Below are 27,779 nucleotides of genomic sequence, written 5' to 3'. Positions count from 1 at the left end.
TATTTCAAACAATATATAGGCTGTAGAGATATGTATTCAATGTTGAAATGAAATTCTACAGTAAAAAGAAAATTCAAACGTGTGTGTGCCTTCTCAGCTCAACGCGGACGGCACTATTTATATTCATTACCAACCTGTTGTTAAATTTGCATAAGGTCTCTATCTTTCTATGCCCTACTTTTATTTTGCATATTTTCTACATGAATAATTCAAGATAAAAAATACACAGCCAAAGAAAAAGAAACGACTCAAAACACCAGGAGAAAGGGATTGTAGCAAGTTAATTGTATTCTAACAAAAATATCCAAGACATTGGAAGCTATACAAAAATAAAAATGACCAGGTTCCATAGGCCTAATATTGTATAATTATTCACAAACACTCATAATTTCCATTCCAAGAGATCGATTTGTTATGGTAATTACAAGTCACGTTTGAGTAGAGCTATTTCAGTGATTTAATTTCATCCTTACCTTGTATTAATCGTCAAGTCAAATATCAACAGAATAAATGTGCCGAATATACAAATAACATCAGCTAATACCATCGCAGCCTGATATTTATTGTCCCAAAAATGAAAAGTTACGGTGATTGATTTCAGTTAATAGTTCAGATGCTGCAGGTCGATTGTAGTTAAGGACTCCGAGAAAAAATAGAAACTGTCCGTAGAAATGTCCACGGGGCTGTCCAGAGACTCTGACAAGCTCGGCGAGGCTGCATCGGAGAGCTGCAGGCAGGAATCCGAGGAGAAAGGTTGAAAATCGTGTATAGAAACATCCAGGGCCGGGGGACTGTCGCCATTGTCCGGGCCAGATGCCGAGCCTGGGCCCATTGTTGACATGCAGCCCGGAACAGTGGGTGACGGGTTGGGAAAATGTTTCAGATTTTTGTCATTGCTGTTCAGCGGCGCAGCAGCAAAGCCCACCGACTCGCCATTGTGGAGCTGCTGCGTGGAGCTGAGAGAGTTGTTCTGAAAAGAGCAGGTATCTCTCTCCAGCAGGGCCCCGCTCCGCTCGTACGGGGGGGCCTCGTCCTCCTCGTCGCTGTGGATGCCGTCCTCGGCGCCCGGCCCTTTCCCCTCCACGTTGTGGTTCTCCTTGCTCTGCGTCTGCCGCTTGTGCTTCATGCGCCGGTTTTGGAACCAGACTTTGACCTGCCTCTCGGTCAGATCCAGCAGGGCCGCGATTTCCACCCTCCTCGGCCGGCACAGATACTTGTTGAAGTGGAACTCCTTCTCCAGCTCCAGCAGCTGTGTGTTGGTGTACGCTGTCCTCAGTCGACGGGAGCCTCCTCCTCCCCCGGCGCTCTCCACAATCTCAGGCGAGCCTGGAAAACGAGCGGCACGGTAGCGTGGGATTAAAACACAGGACACAACAGTTGCATAACCCCGCTGCCCGTGAATCTGACGTTATGGCTGTCACAAACCACCAGAGAGTGGTTCACAACACTCTGCAGCAAAATGGCCGCTGGAGCCAATGACCCAGGCTTATTGCCTGCAGCCTGAACCCTTTATCCAAAAAAAAATGATTACAGGGTAAAGATACTCATTAGGTTGTTTTACACATGAAATAACGTCCAGCATGAGCGTGAAGCAAACACAGTGCACTGTAAAAGCAGCGAGGTCCAGGCTGGTGTGGGATACTAATGAATGCTCCAGCTGCCCTCCTCGGCAACGGCACTCCATCACTCTTCATTACTGTCACACATCAAAACTCAGCTACGGCTAGGGGGAAATAAATCATCTTACATCACCAAACTTTACACTAACTTTTTCCCTCTTGCTTCATCCACAATCACAGCAAAACAGTAACCATAAATCTATCAGAATAAAACGTCTCTAGCTTTTTTTTTTTTTTTTTTTAAAGGCCTCAGCACTGAGCTCTCCAGTCTTAGCAACAGATAAGTGGACACTTTCACAGCCAAATGTTTCAAAATGACCCACCTTTCGGGGAGAAGCACACGGGTCCATTGGAGATGGTGGTAGCGGTGGAGGTCGGCAGGTGGTTCCTCTTGGAGGCTTTCTTCTCCCGCATCCAGGGGTACTCCGGGGGTAGGGAGGCTGTGGGCAGCGGGCTGCATCCGTCGGGGCTGTGTCTGGGCCGGCCGTGCCGCGGATGGCTGCCCGGATTCAGGCTGGGAATGGTCTGCTCAAAGGGAGGAGGAATCAGTGTCGGGCGTGAAAGCGTCGAGCTCTTGATTGATGAACTTTGAAATGAATCAGCGACAGGGGGGAAAGATGTCAGGCACTCAGCAAGCGACGGCTGACTATTGATAAAACCGCTCTCTCGCTCGAATTCGTAATTCATCTCCGCTCCCTGAGAGCCGAGGAAAGTTTGCACGCGTATTTTTATAAATGTTGCGGCTCAGCGAGGACGAGAAAGAAAAAAATCATTAGAAAAAATCTCCTGGTGGTGTTTTTTTTCTATTTCACTGATTACGGCCGTGTGGGGACCGAGCTACTATTAAACTATTGAATTCATGGAGACAAGGTTGAAATTGGACCGAATTGCCTGTCACATGATTACCTCTGCCCAATGACAATTTGGGGTTTAATCAAAAGAAGCCACTGTCTGCCTGATTGATCCAAAAACTCGGATGAAGAACGCCTCGCTCAGCTGGGGGACGACTGTTTTTTATTTACATCTTTGTCCGCTCAGTTTATCCTCCTTCTCGCCCCTCCAGTCCAGTCCACTAAGCTACAAAATGTGTTTTTTAAGAATGGCTGACGCTCACTATTACAGGGAAGGAGCCCAGCCTAGGGTGCGCGGATTCGTGCACTCCTCTTTTCTCGTATTGTTTGAGGATGTCAGTCGAGAACGCCCCCACCGCGCGCGCGCACGCACGCACACACACACACACACACACACACACACACACACACACACACACACACACACGCCAGTAGCTATTCATATAGGCAAGAGTCTGGCTTCAGAGGTGAGAAAAAAAAAAAAAAAAACATACCCCCCCCAAGAAAAACTGATATTGAGACTTTTCGACAGAAGCAAACCCCAACAATCCAGTCTGTTCGGTGTGTGTGGACTCAAGAACAGATTCTTCAAAGATGCATAATAGTGAAATATGCAGTGCATCCATTGACATGTGTTGCAATAAAAAGCCCATCCATTAAGTTAATACTGACGGATATGACACGTCCAGACCATTTCATCCCATAACAGCTGTTTGACATTTGCAGATAAGGTACAGAAACTTGTAAACAGGTACACACGCATGCATGTACGCTCACAAACATTGTTTTATTATAAGCTATTAATGCGGCCTCTGGAGGTGTGATATTAGAGCTGATATTAACGGTTTTTCGTTTATTCCACTAAAGGTTGGTTTTACGAGGAGGTCATGCGCGCGCCTGTGCGTGAACATAGCCTAGCCACAAACACGGGCTTTCTTTTGGGATTGTTAATAGTCCATTTATTCGATTGCCAAAAGCTGTCATAACTGTTAGCTTATTTTTAAATATTCTGCTCATATTTAGAGGGGTTTCATCTCCATGTCAAGAGTGGGAAACCACGAAGGCTGGAGCAGGGTTTACTGGAAGGGCAGTAGCCTCAAAGGCGTCTCACTGTATTTCCAGTATCACTTCTACCTGAAATTGCATTGAAGCAAACACCAACACGCTCACAATCGACCATTCACAGCGAATCCATTTGCAGAGTTATTATGTAGATGGGAGTGTTATTGAATGGCTCGTCCCCGCAGTGTTGCAGTGGTTTTATAACCCTTCCACAATAATCTGTGAAAGCCACATTTGGGATGTTTTTCATCAAGCAGTACATGTTGTATTTCATTCCAAAAAAATAAATATGGCTTGGTGAGTAAGAGAGAGGAAAGAAGAGAAGTGGAAGGCCTCTCTCAGTTTGTTGCTTATATACCAAACAAAGAGTCCTGGAAGCCTGTGCGCGATCAATCTTACTCGCCAAAAGGTCTGACAGCTCGGTGCCCTCACAACACATTTAAGGCTTCTAACTCTCCCCCGGATCAAATGCAGCCAGGAAGCGGCGAGAAACACTGGCCACTCAGATTAGAACCAGTTTCTGCTCGCAGTTATAGCCGGGCTGTCGCTGGAGGGATGTTTTAAAAGATAAATAAGAATCCAGCTGCACAAGATGCGACCATTTCCTTCTTTGAGGAGGTAAAGCGCCAACGGTGAGTAGGGCGAAGCAGCTTCTCCACCTGGCTTTTTTTTTAAATCTTTGAATGGTGAATGCAGTTTATACAACGGCATTTATTTGTCGTTTTGGACGACATGCGGGTTTTGTGAGGGGATCAGACCTTGTGGTGAAGGACAGAGTTGCTAGGGGAAGAGATGGATGGCTTTTTTGGAATTACGCACAGTCTTTGTGTGCAAGGAAAGGAGTGGGTGGCGGCATTTAGTGGACCCCGGCCTGTCCTACACACTTGTCTTTACAGCAGGATTGATTTAAGAGCACGTTCCCACGGATGGAAATGCAATGAAAGAAATACAAATCTTCTGTTTCAGTTAAAACGTTATTTATGTGCTACCTGTGTATAGCACATATGGGTCAAATCAGCGCCTTGCTGTGTGTGTGTGTGTGTGTGTGTGTGTGTGTGTGTGTGTGTGTGTGTGTGTGTGTGTGTGTGTGTGTGTGTGTGTGTGTGTGTGTGTGTTGGATGCAGAAATACTCAGTGCATCAGCTTTTTTTTTTGACTGTGACACACCATGGTTCAATTGTTCTAGGTTTCCCTGCTAACCATATGTCAGGGCTACTAATGTTCATGCCCTCGTATATCAATCAGATTGGCCCTAAAAATGATTTCTTGGAGCAAAATCAGTGAGAACAAATAATACTGCAGTTGCACAAAGGCATAACAAAACAATAAAAGCAAACATGCCGCAGAAAGGTCTTGATAATTTGATGAGAAAAGCAGAAAAATCTTTGAGCATGCTTTTTAAAAAAAGCCTGCTTTTTTCCCCTGAAAGAAATGAACGATTTAGAAAATATCATTTTAGCTCCATGTGTGCGTGTATTGTGCTTTTCTTCCCAATTCAGGAATGCTAAGAAATTACTGCAAACAATCAAATCATTTCAAAGTGAAAATGATGGATGATAATAATTTCTATGCAGACCCTTCATTTTAACAACACACAGGAATACGCTTCCGATTTTCGGCTTCCCACTGATAACCATACACATAACCAGGACATTTGGTGTTGAACTGGCATCTGCTGCCACAGAACAATGAGACAAATAAACCCCGTTCCGATTCTACTTCAGTCTGCATCCGCTCTGACCGCATTTGACTGACTGAACATATCGAGGAATTATTTTTCAAACGATTTCTCATTTAGCTTGTTGTCTTCTTGCAGAGTCTCCATGAAGGGCCCGGGTGACATTTTTATTATTATGGATGTGCCCACGCAGATGAGAGGAGGGGAGAAGGCCACCCGAGAGTTTTCTTCACGTCGAGTGAAGAGAGAAACAATCAAGTAGCGTTTATTCAATATTCATCTGCGGCCATTTCCCTTTTATGTTATTGAAAATTAAATATGGCTTCTGGCTTCACGTGATTTTGTATGCGTGGATATTATACAAATATAGACAAATTATCATCCATGTATTGTGTGAGCCCTCTCTCGTATTGCCAATTGTTTAAAAATGTGTTGTTGTTGTTTTTTTCTATTATCACCTCCACAATTCTGCACCGTCATGAAATATATAATAACGACAAAAAAATGTACTAATTGCAAAACTAGAAATCTATTTGGACCTTTTTTATCAAGAAACTGCCTTGTATTTAATTTTGTGACCACGTGAAATGCTTCTGATGTTTCCAAATTAAAACTACGAGGTTTGCTACAATTATATTTCAATTCTTTTATTTATTTCTTCGAACCGGAGCAGCATGGAATGTGTGACATCGAAAAAAAATTATTTTTGATGATGCCTGTTTTTTTTTTTCTTCAATAAAGAAACTGCCAACCTGTGTCCTTCTTTCCACCCTTATTGCATGACTGATTGATTTTACATTCGCTGAGAAAACCAAACACCTCCTCGAAGAAGAAAAAATGGAAACATAAAGCCTGTGATAGCTGCTGCTGCTGCTGCTGCTGCTGCTGCTGCTGCTGCTGCTGCTAAGGAGCTTCTGCAGACTGCATGTATGGGCTGGAAAAGGGCCGAGACGCTAATTTTCCACCAACCTCCTCCCCACACATAGATCGCAGAGGTGTCAAGTAATACTAAAGGACTGTTTTATCTTTACACCGAACAAAATAAATAACATTAGAAAATCCAATAGAACAACACAAGCAAGGGAAGTTGCGTGTAAGCTTATGACCCTTGTTTTTGAACATGTATTTTCCTTCATACATCCCAGCTCGTGGGTCTTGAAGGATCCTTTCACAAGTGCAACACAATGCAAAAAAAAACAAAAAAACAAAAAAAAAAAAAACAAGAAAAAAATACAATTCTTCAACTGCGGATAAATAAAAGACGGACAAATTCACATTGAATGAATAACATTTGTTCATAATACCCTGTTTGCGTTTCAATTTTAAACCAAGATTTAAAAAGAAAAAAAAAAGATTAAATAGGCCTATGCATATACCGCCCCCCTCCCTCCCTCCCTCCCTCCCTCCCTCCCGCTCTAGACGTCCTACAGCCCAAATAAAGGTCTTTGTGAGACAATGACACGAGCAAATAGTAAAATTCAAGCAAGTCGTGATTATTTATCCTACGCTACTTCACACATCAAACTATATAAAACATAAACAAAGGCAGAGAGAAGGTGGGAGCCGTGAGGAGGCGCAGAAACAAAGCAGTAATGTGTCTGGAGGTGGATAAGACAATGGGCGGAGTGATCCGGGCAGCGCCATCGCTACAGATGCGTCAGTTTGGGCGCTTCCTGGATTCTTCCCTGAGAGTAGTGCGGCGTTAGGTCTGTGTACGTCGGTGTCGGATCACACACTCCGTGATGCTGACTGTTGCCCATTGTGATTGCTCCGTTGTAGTCCATGTTTGCGGACGGCGGGTGCGGAAGGTGGGTCAGACCGAAAACGGAGGTCCCAGAATTGGGCATTGAGTCGATGTAACCTCCGCCAACATAAACAGGGCTGCCCTGCATGTGCGTCCCGTAGTTGCCATTGCCTTGGAGAGGATGCGCGTCATACTCGGGCGTGGCCGAGTCGGTCCCGGGATACCTCTTCTGGGAGGGCGGGCAGTTGTTGAGGGAGCTGTTCAAAGGAGGGGGATATGACGTGGCCATGCCGTATGCGTTTTGATGAGGTTTATTGTAAGACGTCGGCGACTGGGAGTCATAAGGTACACTGTTTACAAGAGAATGCATAGAGTTGAGGTATCCTCCGCCTCCACCGCCCGAGGCTGGGCCCACTGGACTCCTTGGGGACTGTCCGCCAGGGGAAGGCATCATTCCTACGCCTTTTTGATCCTTCTTGTATTTCATCCTGCGATTCTGGAACCAGATTTTGATCTGTCTCTCTGTGAGGTTGAGCAGGTTGGCCATCTCCACCCTCCGGGGTCTGCAGAGGTACCGGTTAAAGTGGAACTCCTTCTCTAGCTCCACTAGCTGGGCGCTCGTGTAAGCTGTCCGGGCCCTCTTCGATGCTGCTGACCCCGGAGGACTCTTGTCTCCGGGGCAACTGTCCACTGTCAGGGAGGAGGAGAGGAGGATGTCAATCAGTAATCCATTACAGACAGACAGAGAGAGGTACAGAGGCAGAGACAGAGGACTGAGAGTGAAAGCAAAACCGTGTGACAACACGCTCACAGCTGATAACAGAGCTTTCAACTATCAAGAGAGGGTGGGGATGGTGAGCAAACAGTTTATTAGATAAATATGCCCCACTTAACTACTTAAATGGGGGTTTTTATCATCGACTCTTTCTCTCTTCTTGTCCCTCTTATTGTATGCGCGTGCGTGCGCGCTTATGCTGCAAACATCACAACATTTTGATAAATCCGCCCCCTACTGCACAGCACAAGGGTTATCATGAGGGCTCCATAAGACAATTAACAATCAATGTAATGACACCGTGCCTGTGTGCACGCGGCACTTACTGCAAAGGGGAAAATGTAACTGGAGAATAGTAGGTCAATATCTGATATGGAACCAGGTAACCTCAGATTTCCTACTAAAGCATTTTGACCCTCATCTTCCCCCGTAGTCACAGAGTAGCACACGCGTAATGCAAGCACAAGCATTATGTATTCCTCAGGGTGTATAAAGCAGCTCGCCTTGCCCTCACTGATAAGCCTCCCCTTCTAAGAGGCTGGAGCTCGCCTGCAGAATAGCAAGGTGTTGGTCTACTTACCGCTGTGGCAGGCGGCCAACACTTAATAAATTTCACTACCTGTCGCCCAAACCTGGCGCAAAAGGAATGCAGCATGACATAACCTGAACCGTTAGGATATTACAGAGATGAAAGAGAAGTTATAGCCCATGTAGCCCATGTATGTAGGGCAATCACTTGCGATAACGATTATTGTTGCGTGATTATTTATGAATTAATCTTAAAAGACTGGTTAGTTAGATTTATAAAAGAGATTGATTTGGGAAACGTGTATTAAGTGCAAGATTATTGTCTGTCGTAAATGCGTAAAACGTGCGTAAAAGGCTTTTCATAAATGTTAGCACCTCAGCGTGTTGTTAGAGCTAATGAAAACACCTTCCCACACATAAATCACAGTGAAGGCCGACACACTGATTTGCATTTTAAATCCTTACTGCAGAAGAGTGGATATAACTTAATTAGAAAATTACCCATAGATTACAAAATGAGAGGGCCATGGGAAGGTGAGCATCCCTGACTGTCCAGATTAGGGTGTTTATTTACAAAGAGCCAAACACTAACGCCCCACCCTGACCCACCAAGTTTTCCTCTAATCAAAAAAGCAGGATCTGTCTTGCGTTTGTGCGTAAAAATACGGGCGCCACTGCGTTGCATTTTAGTGCTTACAGTAGACGAATACCTATAACGGAGTTAGAAAATTACTATTTTAATTTACAGTATTTAAAGGTGTTATGGGCATCACTTTTAGGTTAGCTCTATGCAAGTATACACCCCAAATCCACACTCCCCAACCTAAGTTTTCTTCCCAGTGCACTGCCTGGCTTGCGTACGTGCGTAAAACGTGTGTAAAGGGTTTCCATACATTTTTACACATCAGCGTGTTAAAAACTAATACAAACATTCCCTAAACATAAATCATAGTAAAATTAAATGAAAGGCTCCGCTTTATTTATATTTTCAACTTTTATCGTCCGAGAATATAACTTATTTAGAAATTAACCCACTTAATTTACAAAAAAGAGGGTCAAGAACATGTCTTTGGTTGATGTACATGTGGAACTCTGACTCACCAAGTTCCCTTCTCATCAAAGCAGCAGGATCCGTCTGTGCGTAAAACGTGCCTAAGAGGTCAGCACTTAGAGGTTAGCACTTTCGCGGGTTGTTAAAAACTAACGAAAACACCTCCCCAAACATAAATCAAACTGAAGCCAGACAACTTTGCATTTTTATTTTTACTGTCGAATCTTACCTCTGACATTCACTGGAATATTACCCACAAAATTTGCAAAAGAAGACGGCCATGGGAAGATGAGCATCTCTGAATTTTAAGGTTGGCTCTATGTAAATAAGCACAAACCCCCCACTCTGACCCGCCAAGTTTCCCCCTAATCAAAACAGCAGGACAAACTGAAACAACTGTTGTGCGTGTTTGTTTGTTGTCTCTCTGGGAACATTGTGTGATCAGTGGAGATGCTTGTTTACAGTAGGGACAGGTCAGCTGCAGGGCACATGGACAACAAATGGTGGGACCTACTTCCAATGCTGAGGCACGTTGCTCCTATGGTCCACAACCTTGTAATACATGGATAGTATTGTAGTGTTTGAGGTATTATTTATTTTTTTAAGAAGATGTGACTAAATGTGGATGCATGATGCAATTAAAGTAACATTTGAACATATACATAGACTATGCATACATAGTCTGCCTGTGTCACTGAGGTCTTGGTTATATTTTTAGGCAGCAGCTCCTGAATAACTTAAGGATCCCAGAGGGAACAGCATACACATATAATGAAATACAATACCACAAACCACTGACTTAGAAATATAGAGTAATTGACCCTGACAGGAAAAAAACTGAAGATTCTAACCTTCACAGGAGTATTGTCCTGTTGCGGTTTGCCCCCTGCCTGCTAAACTTTTACCTTACTGCCCCCCACACCTCCTATGTATTGTGTCCTCCCTCAACAAAACTTATGGAACTTTCTGTTCAGAGGCTGTCAAATTATGTGTGTGTGTGTGTGTGTGTGTGTGTGTGTGTGTGTGTGTGTGTGTGTGTGTGTGTGTGTGTGTGTGTGTGTGTGTGTGTCTGAGCAGCAGCAGTGTTCAGTACCTGAACTGGAGCTACTGGTGGGTTTCTGCTTGGTGTTCTGACGGGATTCCTTCATCCAGGGGAAGATGTGTTTGCCGCGAGCAGTAGAGGTCGGGGAGCCGTTCTTGGCACTGGGCTGGCTGGACCCGTTGCTTGTGTTTTGGCTGATAGCACCGGGGGATTGTGAGGGAGGGGGTGGGCCTGACACCGGCACCTGCGGTTGATTGCTTTCGGGATGAACCTTGGACTGCGTCGCCTGAATGGCTGTGGTCCTGTCGCAGCTCTCCGCCATCTCCCCCGGCTTCTGCAGAGCCACGGAGCCGTCAGGAGACTGCAGGGAGCAGGCAGGTCGATGGTACTCGCTTTCCACATGAGAGGCCCGGGGATATTGGACCTGATTGGCATCATAACTGAAGCCATTTGCGCTTTGATATGGGTAGCCACTGTAAATTGCGGAGCTGTCGTAGTAGGTTGCCTTTTGCATCTCGCCGTTTCCCAATATTTATTTCAGAAACTGACAGGGTCTTGACACCCTTGTAGAATAACATTGGCACCCCGTGGTCACGTGACGCCTCTCCGCCAATGGCCTCCTCGGGTGAACCTAGGGTTACAAGAAGCACTGTGAGGAGAAGAAATGGTGGCGATCCATCTTACTTTTCAATACAGGCCTGACACTGGAGACTATGGAAGCAAGATAGGGCCAACAGTTCTGCAGACTATTACCGTTTACCTTATGGCTTACACAGGGCACAAAGGCACGCACTAACCTTGTATTACCATCTGTGCCAAACCACATCTAAACAAAAACCTTTTCAAAAGCATTTCAGATTGCCAAATCAATTTTAAGACCTAACAAGAAACTGCATGACATTTTAAACCTCTGAGCTTATTAACAATGAAGTAGAATATAGAGTTACAGTTCACAGAAAATGCTGTAAAAGCGTATTGGCGGGTTACCACACAGGGAAATAATGTTTCTGTTATATTGTTATTCTACCAACAGGACTGTCGACACTGTATCTAATTTCCTATGTAGAGTGAAATAATCCGTGTGTCCCACAGACTTTTTACCACTTTTTGATTTTCACTGTTCGTAAAAACAAAATCTTCCTTCAGTAACAGGATGGACCTCAATGCGCTCTGCTTCCCCGGCCACCTGGCGCAAGCATAAACAACCGCATTCTCTCCTTTTTCTTTTCTTTGCATACTGCAAGATGAATGGGAGGGCCAGCGAGGAAACCTGAAAAACCGGGCGGGCATCCGTGCATCTCTATGACCACAGTGTGAACTTTTTCTTGCAGGCCCATAATAATGACTGCTGTCGGTGCTGTCTGCGCGGCGGCCCGTCGCGGTGATGTATGGGGGTCAGTGGGCCGGGACGGCCTGCTCGGAATGAGCGGCCCGGTGAGCAGCCTAAGCCCGGTGCTCAGGCGAACGGAAACCTGGGATGGCACAGCTAGACTCTGCTCCTGAGGCACCATAATTCACGCAGGTAACCATGGGGATCAGCCTCTGAGAGATTACTGGGGAAACTATAAACCATAATAAACAGGTCATCATGTATAATGTACAACTATTAATGGAACAGTGGATTAACCACTGCCATTAAAATTATGGCAAAGTGCAGTGAATAAAAGAAAATAAGATGATACGGAATAATAATAATAATATGAAAGATTTTTCAATTAAAAAAAACAAACAAACTTTGAACCCATCCTAATGATTTACTATTTGGTTCTGAAATAATGCAGTTCTTTCTATTTAACCATTACAATCGCCCCAGTTAAGGGGGTAGATCATTTGGAGACAAAATAAATTAAATAAAAACTGAATTAGATCAAAATTATTTGTTTGTAGCCCTAACTTCAAGTGTTTACCCGAACTGAAAATCCTCGGCCTTGGTGTTATTTGCCTGATAGTAAATGTAATCCCAACAGTAACGATGGTATTAGTGTAGGCTGCAGTAAAATAATAATGAGAATAATGATAAAAATGAGTGTTTTTTTTTTTTTTTCCCCACAGTCCACAGGTATAGTGAAGTCCCGGCGCAGACACATAACTACAATGCATTTTCAATAAATGAGCACAAAGAAATGGAATGGACATGTCGAGCAACTCTGGCTTTGTGCAGACGCGCATAGCGACAAGCAAATCGGTTTAAAATGAGCTCTGATTTTGCCCTCAGCGCAGCCAAACCGCAGAGTGAAAGAAGGTGTCTCCACCGTATCTGCACTCATGCTGATCTGGAGAAGATATCAGAGAGCTTTGTGCTGTGAATCTCCAGGCGAGCCGCTGCGATAGTCATAAATGGCAGAGAAAGAGAGACAAATGACAGACTTGAGCTTTTCTAACGCGGTGCAGCCCGCTCCACGTTTGAGAAATCTGGCTGCCTGACTGTGCGTGTGTGTGTGAGTGTGTGTCTGTGTGTGAACTCTTCCTGAACCGAGATCTAAGTCATACGGTGATAAATCACCGCGCGACACACAAACTCCGCCATTTACAACAGAGGGAACCTATTTCTGGCCTGCTTACCTTAGCCTCTGACGACGAATGCACAGCACCGAGCGATATTCTCTCATTCAGCGACGAAATCGATCAAAGCAGTAATCCAGAGGAAAAAGTTTAAAGGCAGGGCTGGCGGGGTGAAGCGGCAGCAGCAACAGAGGACTGCGCCCTGCCATACACCAGGCATTAGCAGCCACAACAACAAAAAAAAGGGAAGAGCCGAGAGAAACCCCTTTCCTTTCTTCCTTTTCTTTTTTTTTCCTACTCGACGTGGATGGGTACACCTAGATTACGAAAGCAGCCGTGAGCGGTCAGGTCAGCGAGATAAGAGTTATCTGGCCTCAAGATTGAAATTATGGTCATGCTGTAGAGCAATGGCCAAGGCTTCATAGCAATATTAAACTCAGCCGAGGCTATGCTGGACTATGTGATCCTTCACCAGTACCATGCAGACACCAGTGAACTGCCCCGAACCAGAGCGTCACCATAGACAAAAAAAAAAAAAAAATTATGCAAATAAGTAGCGCCTTGAAAGCCAGTTCAAATCAACTGGCTGTCTCTCCTCCTCCCCCAACCAAATGCGGCAGGGTGTCTAGAAAAAAATAATGCATCGTTAGAAATAGCATGGAAGCCCATGTTTGAAGTGTTTTAATTTTTTTGTTATTGTCTTCTCCACGTCCTGCACTGGGACTGTGGCCTCAGTGGATGAGAATGTGAGGGGAGAATACAAAGGAATTATCCGCCGCTGACCATGCTGCATTTCCATTTTCACGGGACATAAAGGGCTTCTACCCACGGGCTTAATCATTAACTCACATTATTTGCACATGATCCTCAATATTTTGGCACAAGGACGCGCATTTCGTTTTCATTTCAGCGTCCATTGCGTGCACGGCTTCTTGTCTGAAGAATACAACACAATGTATATTTTTTTTAAAGATTAGAAAGCACAACAACTTCACATCAAAGCCGTTGTTCGATGTATAGCAAGGGAAAACCCCACCGGGAGCAGGGTGTGAAAAATGGGAAGAAGTTTCATCACCAAAAGGCAAAGCGGAGGACATGCAGCGAGGAGCAGGCAGAAGAGAGGCGGCAGCAGGGGGAATCCCTCTGCATGGTAATGCTGCCTTTTGCAGCCAAAAGGAAGAATGAAAAAAAAAAAAAAAATAGATTTATGTCCTCTCAAGCTTCCCCGGGCTGTAAACGCGCCCAGAACTACAGCTTTTCTGCTGGTTTCATGCTTCGGGACTAAATTCAATGACACTAATAAAAAAAAAAAAGAGGTAGAATACGCGGACGGCGTGGGAGGGTGAGTGGGACAAAAATTCACGCGTGAGGATTTTTTTTTAGCCAACTCGGCGTTTTCCTTTCCAAACCAGAGTAGTCACATTGTGTAATTATTTACTCCTTGTGTTCTGCTAAAATGCTGATTCGTCTCTCTCTTTAATTCGGCGCTGAGCTGAGGGTTAAATGTCAGTGAGGTGGTGGTCATATGCCGCCGTGCATAATAAGGCCTACAGCAATGTAGAGATTGGAGGGAAGAGAAAAATCCGAAATGTTGATGAAAGAAAAAAACAAAATTTTTTTAAAACTTCAGTGCAGTAAACTACAGCAGCCACGAACAGATGGCTTTCACAGAAAGGAGTTTTTGAAAGGAGTGAGGCACCGCTCCAAGAGCTGCGATTCCCCTCGTCACTTTTATAGTGACAAATTACACCACAAAGACAAGTGGAAGAGAAGGAATTATTGCTCTCGGGCTGCTCGTATTGCTGCTACAAGGAAATGTACAAGCCATAAGCTGCTTCTCTATCCCTGCGAGTGCTTCGGTGGGCGTGTGCGGTACTTATTAGAAATTGAATAAGGATATCGCCATCAAGCATTCATAACACAAATCAATAAAGATATATGGACTTACCGAAGGCAGTTCAAGGTGTCTCGGGGACCGTGCGATGGCCTGAATTTACTTGGCTGCGTTTCTGCAACGAGGAATAAATGTTTTGATTTTCTCAGAGGATAATACAACCTTTTAACGTGTTCAACGTGTAAAATGCATCAGTGTGATTTTTATTTGGGAACAGGCGCTCCCTGTAGACCTGGAAAATTTGATGAAAAAACAAGAAGACTGTTTTATGCGTAATTGTTTAGGCCTCATTTTAAAATGGCTTGTAAAGCAAGAAACATCAGGGAAAGAGGCAAATTAAAATCTGGTAAAATTCCATGCGAACATTTTCAAGATTATTATTTGGGTCAGATTTTTAGACTTCACATTGGCTCTAAGTCTGCCTGTTACGTATATCTATTTGGTAAAATATCTTCACAGCTTCGAAGAACCGCAACGTCTATATTCATTTGATCACATTGTGCAACAAAACATCAACCAAAATATTTTCATCCGCATGAAACACATGGCCATGAGCCACTAATAAACAAACCGCATAAATAAAATCCAGAGTGCAAAGACTCTTACAAGACAAGAACATTCTAACCAAATATTGCTGCCTATCAGCGTAATATTACTAATATTACTAATAACATAAAACCGGGCCTATATGCAGATAACGTGCTTGTTGTTTCCCTGCTGCATTTTCTCAAAACGGATCGAATAGTCATTAGCTCTCGCGCACCATCTTCCCCAAGTCCCCGCGCCCATAAATCAAGCAGGAGTGCCGTGACCTCAGCGCGGCCGCGCGGTCCTGGATGGCACTCCGTCTTCCATTATATCCTCGTTTCCCCGGCGGAGCGACACAACCCCACCGCTTTCCCCTGCTTTTTATGGAACCCATCTTGATGTATCATTTACACACACAAAAAGGGGGAAAAACACTCACGTAAGACACGAGATGTTTTGTTTTATAGGACCGGTTGCACCTTGAAGCGGCCGCGCGCTCTGTTTGGGGTTTGTCTTGGAAGCAGATATTTAAATGGCCGCCTTATTTACAAACGGTTGTCCGGGCCTATTTATCCCAATGCCTGCTTATGTTAATAAAGATGTAGAAATATTTCATTCTTAGCGGCTCCTAAGTTTACACTGTACCTAATAATGGCTTTGGTATAATGTTTAGGCTAAGAAACACAAAAAGGAACAATGGCTCAATCCTAATGACCCAGATAAACCCTTAAATGGTCACCTATATATGTAGGGTGTAAATTCGGTAGGCCTATTTATTTTTCGCTTTATTAGCTATGATAAATCTGAGATATAAACACATATATGAATATCGATAGCTTCTTGGTACCTGTCTATTTTCTCGCCCTGCAAAACCTCTGGACCCCTTTTAACTGACCTCTGCCTCGCGCAGCAATAACTCACGACAGTAATGAACAATCGGCGGAAATACCTCAAAATAAAATCCATCCTCCCAAAGCTCACGCTCTGACTCTGTCCGCGTGGAAAAACATATCCGTCCGTGACAGCAGTATAATACATCCACAAACCCGGGATCCTCTCTCTTTCAGTCTGCTTCTCTTTTCTTTTTCTCCCCCTCGATAAACAAAACTACAAAGCCCGGACTCCCCTCACGGAAAGTGGGGGTAACCCGCATATAATCAGCATCATATGGCCAGACCGGGGCTCCGGTTTTCTTCCCCGTGCCATAACATCGCGCAGTATTATGCGCCCTGCTCACGTGACGCAACGTCAACTTAAATCCCTTTTATTTGAGCCCGTGAATCATTAATGGAGGCAGTCATTGCCCCTGAGGAGAAAAGGATCAGTTTGGAGGGAGAAAAAAGAGGGCTATGTGACACTGCAATGTATCTGGCAGAGGAGCAAGTCTCTCGCAGAGAAGCAGCTTTTCCACGTGTCGCCCATTCAGAGGGAAAGGCTGTTCTGTCAGTTTTAAAGTGCCATATATTTGGTGCCTGTTAGCGGCTGAAAGAGCTAATCCTGCTGTATTGTGCTGACTTTCAAGTGCAGCCAGACCTCTGAGCCAAGCTAAAACCAGAATGTTTTGCACTGTGTAAGATGGAGAGGGTCCCCCCGACAAAATACCAAATTAAGGTTGGCATAATGATTACACACCACCCCAGCAAACCTATTCTCCTTTCCCTTTACAGCACAGCCAGGGCTACAGAGAGCTTTACTCAATATCGCCCCCCAGTCCTCAGTCCCACAGCATGGTTGTTGTACCACTTAGTCAGCCTCTGGTTCTCCATCAGCAAAAGCCTGCATGCTGTCGGCCAAATTGAGAGGAAAAGTCACACATTTACCTGTCCTACAAAGGGAGGGTGTGCGTCCTGGTGGTCGTGAGGGGTGCGTGTCAGTCAGCAGTGAGCGGAAAGTGGAGGTGAGGTAACCAAAGAGTAGCTGCTCGACCCCGCTGATCACTACATGGACCCCCATTCGACCTACATGTGCTTACGCGTTTCCTATGACCAGCGACCAGCTGAGTGAAATTACAGGTTTGTGCGTAAAGGAATAGTTTTGGAGCTTTTACAGGGGGGCGGGGAAGGGGGGGTAAGTGGCACAATGGTAAAAGCGCCCCTGTCCTCCTATAGTTTACCAAAACCACCTTAATATAAACCAGTTCCTATTTAAAGAGCATGTCACGCGTGCGCCTTAGAAGATATCTGGCTTCTGCCACTCCTCGCCAGCAGTCCTACAGCCCGGAAGAGCTTCTCTCATCTCGGCACCGTTTGGCGCTTGTTTGCCGTCAACGCCGAGCAGCGGGCGTGGAAAAACCCCACCACAACTATTAATCATTCAGGGCGGACATAGACGGCATCCCACTCCCACACCAGCCTTTTGTGTTCTCAAACTACAAGTTGAGCGGTAAACTTTTAAAGACAGGAACAGAAGCAGACCGGCTCTTTTTATTTCACCTAGGAGGAATATTAACGATCAGGGTTACAAATGAAGTTTTACGCACGGGTTTTAGGCGCATGGCGTTGAAAAGAAGACGATTTTTCTTTTGTTAAACGGAATCTTTGTGTCTGAAAAATGCTGTTCTGTCTTTCTTCTTTTACGATTACAGATGTGAAGCTGTCACCAGGATGACATGACCGTGCACTCGGAGCTGATCCCACGTAGCCTGTCGCCACCGCACCTGAACTCTTCCTTGACCCGGGCAGAGGCATAGAGAGTCGAGTGGGAAGTTATTTTGGAAACCAAAGGCCCTCAGCTGGTAGCCTACTTCTTTCACTTTTTTGTTGCACTTTTTTTTTTTTTTCCAGACTTGTCCTTTGCTCAAAAGTAGTAGTTGATTGATTATGTTTCAAATCTCAACGGTTTTCGCATAAAACAAACGTTTCAGAGTTATTTACACAAATTAGGGCTCCTCATCGCTGTCAGCGAAGAGGAGTTAGAGACCTCTGGATGTTGGCCAGACGGCGCTCCATATCTTCCCACAATGTTGACACTCGGAGCTCTTAACAGCCAGGCTTGGGTTACCGATACACTCTGTCGAAGATAACTCTTTCTGCGAGGTTTACACCGGCCAACATCAAGGCTAATGCGAAATTCAACGCTCAAGATGACTTGGAGCCATCTCTTGTGGATGCAGGCGGACTAGGAGAGCATAACTGTGTGCGTGAAGGTGGTTGTAATAAAGCTATTTGAGTTTTCATATTGAACTTGCTGGCTCTTTATTATGGCTGTTCCCAGATCATGGATTCATATCACAGGCTATCGTTCAATAGCTGTCTGTTACATTGCTCACAACGTAACAATGTACGTGCAAAATAGCCCAGCAAGTACAACTACTACTACAACTACTACTACTAAGAGTATTATTAATAATAATAATAATAATAATAATAATAATAGTACTGCAAGTATTATCATCATTATAGACTTTGTCTCACAAGGACTCTGTTAATGTTTAACCTGTGTCTCAACCGGCTATTGTATTCACTCTCATTGAAAGGCTCTTTCAGCCATTTGTATTGTTACTGTTGTTTAAATACACTTACTCTCACTTGTATATTCAACAGTGAAATCAATATATTAATCAAAATAAGGAATGGTAAACTGTCAAAATCCATACAAACAACAATTGAGCTTCGTTCCATCTTTAAATCGGCGACAATATCTTTGAGGTAAACTTGGCACACATGAAGGCAGACTGTTGATGTCTTTTTGTTAATCATGTCAACTTTAAGTGACTGTGTTCCTTCACACCCAGAGAAGTTTCAGCTACACCCATTACTCATCTGCATCTTAATGTTTAGAACAATTCATTTTTAACACATTTGCAAAACTGTTAAGTCTCATGAAACTTTTTTTTTTTTTTCAAAGTAGAGTTTATTTTTTTATGATCCTAATTTGTGTGGTTTGAAGATTAAAGAAGCTGTATGGAAAATTACACCTGTTGTCTTCTATCATATTTATTGAAAGTACTGAAAGTTTCAAATATGTTTTAAACATTACGTTTAAGCACGAATTTGTAATAAATATATTTTGTAAGCTGATTTAAAATGTTTTGCAATGAAATTGAGAAGTATGATTATTTAAGTTAAACAATAAGAAAACAGTGATATTGCCAGCTCAGAAACTCTTTAGCAATGTGCAGCTGGAGATGATACTGTAATAATCTATATTACAGTATCTGCGCCAAATGACCATGAAACTAACTGCGCTTCCGGGATATTTTATTCAAGTTATTTAAGCTCTCCACAAAATTTAAGAGAAGAAATAGCTAAATCTACTCACAGGTCATGACGGTCTGTGTCCAGCGGACAGACTTTTGTCAGGGGAGAAGGGATGTGACTCGCAGCCTGCAGAGGTTCACTTCAAATGAAAATAAGGCAGATTTTCAGATCTATTTCTGACCCCGGGGCATTCATTATTCAACAAGTCACGTGAACGGGCGAATTAAAATTTCAGTACATTGGAAGTGACCTCTATTCGCGAATCAAATGACTTGAAGTCTGTAATTTAACTAGTTGGACTTCTTGGAGTCTGCGCAAAAACGGTGCCAATCAGCCTCAACGCCATCTTCTGCACAGCTTCCATGTCTGCAGCGAGTGCTGCACAGAGGGCTGAGTGCAAAGAGGGGTTTAACATTCTGCAGGATTCTTTTTCTTATGCAGACTTAAAAGCTAATCAATGTGAAAGATTGAACAAAAATATACCGAGGATGTAAAGGTTTACTAGAATTTGAGTAAATTCTGTCTGGAAATTTTGGTCAATGCCGTTTTTATCTAATTTCCGATTAAATGCATTGCAAACGCGTTCATTATGATGTTACTGTCAAAAACTACTGAGCAGAAACTATTAGTGCCAAAATCTATTGAAAATTATCCTGAACTATATGTACAGTGGCAGCATCTTTCAGCTCCTGTCTGCCTTCTCTTTACGGCCTGACAGCAGTGTTTCTGTGATGAACTGCAGACGAGCTGCCTCTAGGAATACTTTTGGGAAAATTCATGGATCAGATTCACACCTTAACATCGTTTTTGTTTCCGCGCTGTCTCTGGGTAAATCTTAAATGAGAAGAAAAAGCTCGCGGAGGTCCCAGCACTGATGTATGGTCTGAACACTGTGTGTGTCGAAAGGTCAGGGGTCAGAAGAAGTGCTCTGAGCCGGTGATTGGTCAGAGTCGGCCGTGTCCCCTGGTTGAACTCTCTATTGTTTGGATGTAGCAGGTAGTGACCAACACTCACACTCTGGTGTACTGAGGTTGGCTGAGATCTCCCTATAATGGCAAGTGAGAACAATATGTGTGGCCGGACACATTTAACAATTCGGGGTTGGTTTGATTCCCGTGTAAGAAGCAAAGCCTGCAACGCTTAAGCAGCTGATATCTGACTTCTAACTTTCAATCACATCTCGTCTTGATCCACGAAATACGCGTGACATCTGTGCACATTTTACGGAGTAGAATTTCACTCCGTTGAGCATTAAATGACATAATGGGTTCAGACAGATTTTATGCAGTGTGTTGGATATGAGACACGCTTGATTCTGGTTGCACATTTAACACCTTGATATGTTGGAGCTGTTTCTGTCCCTGTAAATCTGAGAGAATCTGTGCAACTATGCGCCGGGTTTAACAAGTTAATCCTCTCTGCAAATAGCATCGGATATAACAGATTGTTTTTTATTCCATTCAGATAAAATACCAAATACAGATAAAGTATTACGAAGGTGGGACGCAGTAAATTATCCAATGCTCGAACACACTGTAACAATTTTACGCACGCGTTTCCAAATACTGGATGGCTGATTCGAATGCTTCAAATCAAAGTTCTAAAAGGTCCACTTACTGAAATGAAAACAAACAGCACGAAAATGAATTTTGAAAATGCGATCCTCAAATTCCAACTCTATTTTTGTTATTTTATTTTATTTTTTTAAATTTCTTTTAATCTTTTAAAGGGATGCACATATATGCATTTGGTACGCTAATACGCGCGGCTTAAAAAAAATACATGTTGCGCTCAAATCAGCATTTGCCAGGACAAAATATCCAAAGCCAAGTCAGCCTTATAAGTGAAGCACAGATTTATTTCACAAGGACAGATTGAGTCTACGCTAGTCTACATCACAACGGTCTTTACTGAGACAACACATACAAATATTCACAGTTTAGAACACAGCACAACATGGGACGGACTAGCACAAATAAAACTAGACCTTACAACACCAACCAACATAATTCTACTTGACGAAATTCTTTGCCTATTGTGCCTTCATTATGATTTGCCTATGTACATTAAATGTGAAAGTCACCTGGACTACATTCAACAGTAAACCAACCCACTCAAACACACAAACTACACTGTTACTCTGACTGATGCCATACCTCTAAAACAGCCGTCCGGTTTTCTAACAGGCATCTGGAGTCTCGCTAAATATCTTTCAAGTATATTAGAACTTTCCATGAGTAATAATAATAATAATAAAAAAATCAATAATCAAAGAGAACATATAAAAATGAGTTCAAACTTACTTTTACCTCTCTCAGTTTTAACTGTAATGATACATTTTTGATCCAAGTCCTATGTTTGAATGTGCGTTATCCTTCTTTCATAATAATAAACAAATATATAAACACTTCAGTTGCCACCGTGGAAACTGAAGGTGATTTTCAAGCTTATATGAAGAGGGCGAGCGGAGAGGGAAAGGGTACAAAGGACGTGACAGGGGCCCAATGGCAGAGGCAAGGGAAAGAGAGAACACCATGTGTAAAATACTGAGAATCGGTCCATCAAATTCCACTTGTGTCATTTGCCATCTCAGTCTGGATTGGGTTTTTGTGGGGTGGGGTTCGTTCAAGCACTATAGACCTGCGGTGCACGGCGTGGGGACAAGCTGCTGGCCTGTTTTGATCTGCTGCTGTTGCTGCTGCTGCTGGGCCCCCGAGGCTGAGGCCGAGCTGGAGGAGCGGATCTTGGTGTTGGGAAGCTTGTGCTCCTTCTTCCACTTCATCCTCCGGTTCTGAAACCAGATCTTGACCTGGCGCTCGGACAGACACATGGTGTGCGCAATCTCCACCCGCCTGCGCCGAGTCAGGTACCGGTTGAAGTGGAACTCCTTCTCCAGCTCCAGAGCCTGCTGGCGGGTGTAGGCAGTGCGGGACCTCTTGGGCACTCCTCCTGAGTAACTGGCATTGACTGGAGGGGGGGAAGAAAAGCCATACACAGGCAAGCAAGCAGGTGTTAGGCTACATGCAGGGTGATAGCGTTTATTCCAAAGCCATTTAGTTCCTCCACTGGACACATTACAAGGTTGAAAAACTATAAACCATCTCTGGGTTTGGTGGGAAATCACAGACGCCCTGTTTGTTTTACTCTCTGTCTTGTTTCAGTTTACGGACATGACCTTAATGTGGAGATGCCGAGTGTACAAGCACTCGCATCCGGGGACAGATCAAGCTTAGAAATGATTAACAAAACAGCGGGGTTGGATATTACAGTTTGGCTCGGCTCCAGTGGTGGAGGTAGTTTGGGTTAAAAAGCAACAAAGGCACATGGCCCCGACAGACGAACACAGGCAATAAAATTTACGAGGGTCCTTAATTACCGACCCTGCTGCTCGATAGTCGTAAATTGCTGTTGTAAGGGCTGCTACTAGTGCTGCCTCAATGGGCTTGCGTGTGTTCCAGTGGTTGTTTCTCAGTGGTTCTGCTATTTAACCGTGACGATAACTCACCGGTGTTAACGTGGACCTTTTTCATCCAAGGATAGACCACCGGCTCCTTGCCCTTCGCTACGCCGGGATATACCTCACTGGCGAGGCTGCAGTCTTTGCTGGCATTTGCCCCTGCGCCACCGTCTGGGGCCGCGGCGAGGCGAGGACCGTGGCTCTGTGGAACCGGCTGCGGTTGTGCGTGGTGTCCATCGCCGAAATCATCTAGTCCGGTGCCGGGAACGTTACCGTAATCGTAGCTCGATTCTGTATAGTTTGACCTCGGATAGGATGGCTCGTCGTGATGGGGGAAGCCCGTATCTTTTGGCCGCTCGTAGTAGTCGCCAGGGTTGGGGATGTATCCGCTCTGCTGATATTCGTCGCATGGAGGAAAGGAGGGCTCGATATAGTTGGAGTTTATCAAGTAGGAACTCATGGTCATTAATTTGTGAAGTGCAACAATACTAATTTTTATCGCGCTGTCGTTTTTCTGATCTCCACAAAACCCTCCTACTCCCTGTCAAATGTACAAAGTTGCCTGGTCACGTGCGAAGCGCCACCAATCACGGCGTGTCCTGTGGGCATCATGTAAACAGGAACCAATGGAAAGCATGGCACTGGTACCACCAACACTGCTCGCGCTGGCTTACGTTGGTGTTTTCCTTATTAAATCACAGTATATAAAGCAAAACCAATCAACTAACTTGTTTACTGCATGGGGCCAAACTTATGTGGGTGAGGCTTTTCCTGCATGTGAAAAACAAAAATCCATCTCCTCTCGACCAGAGACAGGATCTGAAATTCAAGCCCCGAGAAAGTAAAGGTTGCTGCAAACAAAAGATTATTTCTGATAGTGACTTGAATGTGTGTTGTTGGAGTTTAAAATGTGCTGAATCCTGTGAAGAGATGAGCAGGGAAACAACAGGACACGGCAACACAGCAGCGCAAAGCCTGATGCTGTGTTTTAGCCCATTCAAACGATCGAAAAAGAAAACTGTGTTAGTGCATCAGCTTCCTGCAAGCACTGACGGGCCGCTGCTCTGCGGAAATACAAGCCTACATGTAAAGCATATGATTTGTGCATCAGTAGAACCTGGTTTGTACCCGCTCAGGACACACACACACAAACATCTCAAAACGCTCATCTCTCACGTTGCACAATTGTATACATGCACAAGACCCCGCATTTTCTCTGCAATATCCCCAAGACGGAGCAGCAATTTCAGTTTAGCTCTCTGTTTGATACCACATGAAACTTATCTGACACTGATCGCACGGCCATCACGTATCATCACTTGTCCTGTGTTAACTGTGTTGAACACTGGACAAACACTTGCAGGACGCGCACCTTGCGTTACAGGCAGATGCCAAAACAAAAGCGTGGGATTTGTAACCAGGATGGAACATTTACAGCAAGAGATGCCAGAATTTCTCTGCACAGCACAGATAACCTCACATCTGATACAGCAATCCAGTTGTGAAGAGGTTTGGAAATATAGAAAAACCTTTTCCGCAAACAGTTCGCCAACATTTCAGCACAAATCCGTAATATGTCTCTCATGCGCTTCCTGCAGTACCTGTCAACAACCAAGGCTGAGATAATAACACTGTCACGTATTGTAACAATGAGAATATGTTCTGAAGAAAAGGATTCTAAAATTATGAACGGGACAAACTGCCCAAGGTCCAACAACGATAATAATAACAATAATAATCATTATTTTAATTGTAATAGTAACATCTAATGTGTTTTTTTAGGCAAATAAATTGCACAAATTCAGGATCATCCATTCAGCCTGTCACATATTTAAAGCTAATAATAATAAAAAAAAAAATCACATTTCTTTTGTGCTGCATGTTTATAAGGTAGAAAATATAAAAGTGTCTGACCGTGCTCCTCGCCATCAGCCATCACGTCCAGGTCGTGTTTCCTGTCCGTGTCCAAGGTGGCACACTGTATCTGTGTCCCTGGAAGATGCAGCAGCTCTTCACGGAGCTGATCCACACTGTCCACGTCAACAAGGCCTCTGCATGGAGAAACAAGAGGCCAAACTTCGGAAATATTGAAAGCTTTCTTTTCTCTCCTTTTTTTCTCTCCCGGTCCCCCCCTATTCTATTCGCTGCTGTAAACAGAGATAACTTCTGCCTGACCCCAAAGTGACACCGTTTCCATTTTGTTTCTGATTAATCTTGCCCATTGACAGTCTTTGTTAAACAACAAGGCGTGCCCTCTTTCCAAAGAGGCGACATTTTCATATCTGTTAGACGCAGTGACCTGGGGTTCACCCCGGACTTGGACTTCAGTTTTGCAGGGTCCGTTCAACTCTGTGGAGTTGATGGAACACTTAGCGCGGGTCAGCACCCAGGAAGGTCCCCAGAGGATTTCAAAAAAAATGTGCAAAAGACCTCCAGCAATTTAAAAAACAACACGTCGAACTCTTGAGTTAGAATATGCATCTATATGGAAAAAAGGGGATCTAACAGCTCCAGAGATCCGCTGCAGATGGACTGGTATTTAAAATGAAATAGGCTTCTGTTTTCTCCATCACTGAACCTCTAGTCTTTGGACTCATGCAGACGACTTAAAACAGGTGAATTCTTCTTTCCCACAGCAATCAGAGACAGGCCTGGGATTTTTGCTCTTAAGAAAATAGAAATAAAAATAGGGCTTTTTTTTCCATGTTAGGACGCTGAGGCAGAGCTGCTGTACTATCTTATGTATCTTACAGGCTTTCTCGCACCTAACTCATTGTAAATGGCAGCTATGTGCTTTCCGCCATATATTCACTGTATCCGTATGGCCAAGAGACCACCTGAGAGGCAATATGTCAACATAATGTCAGCAGTAAGACGACTTCACATGATATCTAAATTTACAGTCTGCTGCCATTCTATTATATATAGGGCCTGTATAAATATGGGCTAGATCGGATTGGCTATTATCCACTTACTCCAAGTTATCCTTGCGTGAATAACGGCTCTGTGTTTTTACAGGTCAGTCTACTTGTTGCTGTGGACTGCTTCTTCTTTTTTTTCTTTAATGCTCAGCTGTGAATAACTTTATTAAAACGTCTTATCACGAAAGCTCAAGAATCCTGCAAAAGAAGCATTTTAGATAACAGTCCTGGTAATACCTCCGTTATCAAATCCAGGCCTGTAAGGTGCAAGCTGCAGTGAAGCATCTGGAAGCTCTGTTTGAACAACGCAGCTTGCACAAAATATAATAAGATAACGATCATCCATTTGACCATTGGACTAAAGGGAAGCATTTGGGAACAGTGTTGGCTTACACTATCTCAGTAATTTTCCAGCAAATTTAAAAAACGCTATTTTGCTCCTTGATGTGGACAAAAAAACCGTTACAGCCTCGTGCTGGAGATTTTCTTTTAGGACAAAATAAGAGCCAGATCACGGTGTTCCCTTTCAGAGCGTATACTGTGAAGTGAAGGTCTATTTAACCAATATACATCATGCTGACAGTTTACTGTAAATTTAGATTATCAGAGAAGTGCTGTGACGATAGTGACAGATTGCAGATGGCTCTCACAAGGTCTCTTGTCTATACGGAGCCCTGACGGAGGAATAAAAAATCCTCTCTGCATTCAAGATGTGCCAAGGTTTCGGGCTGGAAAACACCTTTCAAAGCTTTATGGAAATATTTTGATATAGGTAAACACTCTCAATAAAATATGTTTTCCTTTCTTTCACAGCGTGTCACCACGTGGTCTTTACAGCAGGGATGTAGGCGACAGGACGAGCCTTCACAATAACTTAGAATGGACAGTTTACATCTACAGCTGCAAACTTTGATTAGATCAGCAGCACAGAGACGTTCAAGCCTTCAGCGATGGTTCGAAGAGGCGCACAAAGAGCAGCTACATCCTTCAGAGCGTGCATGGACAGCTACCTTATTTTTCTGAGTAAACAGGCTGAGGCTGAATATTGTAGACAGGGACACAACTAATGTCTCCAAAACTAAAGGGTCTCGCTGAATTCAGTGACAGAGAGATTTCAAAATGTTGAATAAGTTGGAATGTGCACTTTAAGGTGAGTTAAAGTGCTAACACTCAGAGTGAGGACATGGGAAATTATGCTTGCTGTTGAAAATCACAGCCTAAGTTAAAAATCCTGTATGAAATAGGCTGATATTTAACTCCGTGAATTTGGGTGAACGGATTTGCAGCCTGCATTCATCAGTTTTTACTTTTGCATTTAAGAAAACAAAAGTGTGAATTAAAAAAAACATCGTCCACTTAGTCGCATTTTCTGAATGTCACTCAGTGTTGTTTAGACGTGTCAACGCTTGTGTGGTTTACAAAGTGCAAAAAGATGTTCGAAGTCAGGCATCGTGCGTGGAACGTTTCTACACGGGTTCAGTTTGTGCTGATCAAAATGTGTTGAACATGTCTTAAATGTTTCTTTTCTCTTAATTTCATGTTAAGGCGACAATAAAAAGTTGAAAATGAATGAATAAAATCGAAAGTGCCAATATAATCTTGATTTCAATGGTCACTTTTTATCAAAGATATTCCACATAAGTTTTCTTTTGTTTTAAGCTGAAAATTTATCTATTTATTTAACAGAAAATGGTTGTGAAATTGTTATTTTGCCGCCGGTTCCATATAAAAAGTTGTTTAGGCGGTACCCAGTTTTGGGCTTTTTAAGCATACAAATAAAATTATTTTATTTTTGCTGTGGATTTTTTTTTTCTTTCATTTCTTTTCTTTGACATTCGGCCTTTACACCTGCAACCAAATGTCCAACACAGCTACATTCATTTTCCAAAGCGATTAAATAGGCCCAGTGAAAAATAAAGCACACGTAAA

The 27,779-nt window shown here is 43.6% G+C and overlaps 3 protein-coding genes across 6 annotated transcripts; all 3 read right to left on the bottom strand.

The window, feature by feature from the left end:
- Positions 1–266: 266 nt before the first annotated feature.
- Positions 267–2,871, bottom strand: LOC143335317 (homeobox protein Hox-A2a). 3 transcript variants are annotated; one of them, XM_076754639.1, is made up of 3 exons: positions 2,526–2,871; positions 1,943–2,144; positions 267–1,326 (listed from the first exon to the last, which is right to left on the bottom strand). In XM_076754639.1, exons 2-3 carry the CDS (start codon positions 2,031–2,033, stop codon positions 602–604), a joined length of 816 nt encoding a protein of 271 aa, XP_076610754.1. In that variant the 5' UTR covers positions 2,034–2,144; positions 2,526–2,871; the 3' UTR covers positions 267–601. The 3 variants fall into 3 exon arrangements, with proteins under 3 accessions (XP_076610754.1, XP_076610755.1, XP_076610753.1); XM_076754640.1 differs by having other exon boundaries at positions 2,642–2,871; XM_076754638.1 differs by having other exon boundaries at positions 1,943–2,871.
- A 2,396-nt stretch (positions 2,872–5,267) lies between these two features.
- Positions 5,268–16,452, bottom strand: hoxa3a (homeobox A3a). 2 transcript variants are annotated; one of them, XM_076755391.1, is made up of 4 exons: positions 16,223–16,452; positions 14,800–14,860; positions 10,401–10,980; positions 5,268–7,643 (listed from the first exon to the last, which is right to left on the bottom strand). In XM_076755391.1, the coding sequence occupies exons 3-4, from the start codon at positions 10,861–10,863 to the stop codon at positions 6,856–6,858; spliced, it is 1,251 nt and encodes a 416-aa protein (XP_076611506.1). In that variant the 5' UTR covers positions 10,864–10,980; positions 14,800–14,860; positions 16,223–16,452; the 3' UTR covers positions 5,268–6,855. The 2 variants fall into 2 exon arrangements, with proteins under 2 accessions (XP_076611506.1, XP_076611505.1); XM_076755390.1 differs by lacking the exons at positions 14,800–14,860; positions 16,223–16,452 and adding an exon at positions 12,912–13,323.
- A 5,487-nt stretch (positions 16,453–21,939) lies between these two features.
- hoxa4a (homeobox A4a) lies at positions 21,940–23,395 on the bottom strand. Its single transcript, XM_076754835.1, has 2 exons — positions 22,978–23,395; positions 21,940–22,439 (listed from the first exon to the last, which is right to left on the bottom strand). Exons 1-2 carry the CDS (start codon positions 23,393–23,395, stop codon positions 22,105–22,107), a joined length of 753 nt encoding a protein of 250 aa, XP_076610950.1. The 3' UTR covers positions 21,940–22,104.
- Between the last annotated feature and the right edge of the window lie 4,384 nt (positions 23,396–27,779).

Source organism: Chaetodon auriga, chromosome 17 (assembly GCF_051107435.1).
Source record: "Chaetodon auriga isolate fChaAug3 chromosome 17, fChaAug3.hap1, whole genome shotgun sequence".
NCBI lineage: Eukaryota > Metazoa > Chordata > Actinopteri > Chaetodontiformes > Chaetodontidae > Chaetodon > Chaetodon auriga.
This window is presented reverse-complemented; position numbering and strand designations above follow the sequence as displayed.